This window comes from Glycine soja, chromosome 17, assembly GCF_004193775.1.
Source record: "Glycine soja cultivar W05 chromosome 17, ASM419377v2, whole genome shotgun sequence".
Classification (NCBI taxonomy): domain Eukaryota; kingdom Viridiplantae; phylum Streptophyta; class Magnoliopsida; order Fabales; family Fabaceae; genus Glycine; species Glycine soja.
Genome location: NC_041018.1, coordinates 39,680,424 through 39,682,685, shown reverse-complemented (window position 1 = coordinate 39,682,685; position 2,262 = coordinate 39,680,424). Strand labels below are relative to the sequence as shown.

The window sequence follows — 2,262 nt, the reverse complement described above, 5'->3', positions numbered from 1 at the left end:
TATTCTTGGAATAAAAAAAAGATTAATTAATATTTAGTATTACCAAGGATAAAATAATCTTAAAAAGATGAAGACAAAAAATAGTTAGTAATATTCTCTTCATAGATAGAATAGATAAACTAAAGATTAAAGATTAAAGATATAGATTAAAGATAAAATAACTAACACAGTAACAGTAACGCAGCACCGATGGCGTGATCATACGTGTAACCGTGAGGATCCTCCAACTCCCACGCGTGTTGGTTTGCCAGCTGTGTGCTAGCAAGTAAGTAACTGCTTCGCCAACCGCCCCAACCGGTCACATCGACAGGCCCATCCGGTCATCCTTATCGCCTTTAACATTTTTCTATTTCTGCTCCAAACCCCTCAACCTTCTCATAACCACAACACAAAACACCACCACCACCACCTCGCTCTCTTCTTCCCTGCTTCACAATTTTTATTTTAATGATACTATTTTGTTATTGTTAAGACGGCATCATCAGGGAAATGGATCGGGTGAAGGGTCCATGGAGCCCAGAAGAGGACGAGGCTTTGCGGAGGCTGGTTCAGGCCCACGGGCCTCGAAACTGGTCGGTGATAAGCAAGTCCGTTCCGGGACGATCCGGGAAATCGTGCCGCTTACGGTGGTGCAACCAGCTCTCGCCGCAGGTGGCCCACCGCCCCTTCTCGCCGGACGAGGACGAGGCCATCGTCAGGGCTCACGCCAGGTTCGGCAACAAGTGGGCCACCATAGCTCGCCTTCTCAACAACGGCCGCACCGATAACGCCGTCAAAAACCACTGGAACTCCACTCTCAAGAGAAAAAAATGTTCCGCCGTTAGTGACGACGTCACCGATCGTCCGCCTCTTAAAAGATCTGCAAGCGTCGGCCCGGCCCATTTGAACCCTGGCAGCCCATCGGGCTCCGATTTGAGCGATCCGAGCCTGCCCGCTCTCTCAAACCCCTCCCCCTCGGCCCATTACAGGCCCAATCTCATGGAAACCGCTTCTTCTGCTTGCGATCCAGCCACGTCACTGAGTTTGTCTCTCCCCGGGTTCGGGTCCGGGTCTAACCCAGTTTGCGCACCTCGACCGGTATCGGTGTCTCCGCCGTCACCGCCTCCGGCGGAGCCGGTGGAGCAGCGGGGGAAGCAAATGTTCAACGCGGAGTTCTTGAGAGTGATGCAAGAGATGATAAGAAAGGAAGTGAGGAGTTACATGTCAGGGATGGAACAGAAGAATGGCTTCAGAATACCAACCGAAGCGATTGGGAACGCGGTGGTGAAGCGCATGGGAATTAGCAACATCGAGTGAAGGAAAGAAACAAAAAACAAAAAAAAGAGAATAAAAAACGGTGTCGTTTCGAGATTCGAATCAAGCCAACTGAACATGAATGATGAATGATGATGAATCACAGAGTAGAGAAAAGTGAGAACCGAGAAAGAGAAACGGTGGTGTTTTTTTTTTTAAACTTTTTTTTTAAATTTTATTTTGTAGTTAAGTTTAAATATAAGTTTAATTTCCCTTTACTTGAGGGTAAAAAATAGTAATAATTTTGGCACTGTGCAGAAGAACCTCAGGACAGAAGGGAAGGATGATGATAATCAATCAAATAGTGTTTTTTTTTTTTTCTGTTAAACAGTAGTAATTTTTTGTATGAAAGTTGTTAGGAATGGGTTTAAGTCTGAAAGATATTAAAATGTTTGTAGGAAGGAAAATTAATGTGTGTGTTGGGTAATTGAAAAAATGGTTGAATAATTAATTAGGAGGAGAATGGAATGGGGAAAGGGAAACCTTAAAAAAGATGGGGTAGGGAAGAAGGACCGAAAGGACAGAAGTGTTTTTGTTTGTGTCCTTAAAATTGAAGGGAAGATCGGAGCGGTGGGATGCATGATTGACAGAAGTGGGGTCCAGTTGGAATATTTTGTTTTGCGGTAGGAACTTGTTGGGCAAGTGATTTGAGTGATGCCAACGAAATTTGGGCATGTGAAAAACACGGGAACAATCAGGCGTGCGTGAGTTTCAAGTCCAACTAATCATAAAAAAATATCTCTAGTTTTATGGTGTTTTCTCTGATTTACCAACGAGACTAATCATGGATTAGTCACTGCCTTATTTTTCTATGCATATAAATATAAATAAGGATTGCTAATGTTTATTTACTTTTTTTAAAAAAATATTTTTGCATAGACATATGTCGAGTGTATTTTAAGAAATTTGAAATTATTTTTCTTTTCGCTGAAGAAAATTTGAAATTATATTTTACTCAGGTACTTCTAA

General features: G+C 42.8%; 1 protein-coding gene across 1 annotated transcript; it reads left to right on the top strand.

Annotated features, from left to right (window-relative positions):
- Window positions 1-359: 359 nt before the first annotated feature.
- LOC114393901 (transcription factor MYB44-like) lies at window positions 360-1,690 on the top strand. Its single transcript, XM_028355394.1, has one exon. The coding sequence runs from the start codon at window positions 490-492 to the stop codon at window positions 1,294-1,296; it is 807 nt and encodes a 268-aa protein (XP_028211195.1). The 5' UTR covers window positions 360-489; the 3' UTR covers window positions 1,297-1,690.
- Window positions 1,691-2,262: the final 572 nt, after the last annotated feature.

Excerpts from the sequence above, each read along its gene's own strand:
- LOC114393901 (XM_028355394.1), top strand. The coding sequence starts at position 490 with ATGGATCGGGTGAAGGGTCCATGGAGCCCAGAAGAGGACGAGGCTTTG.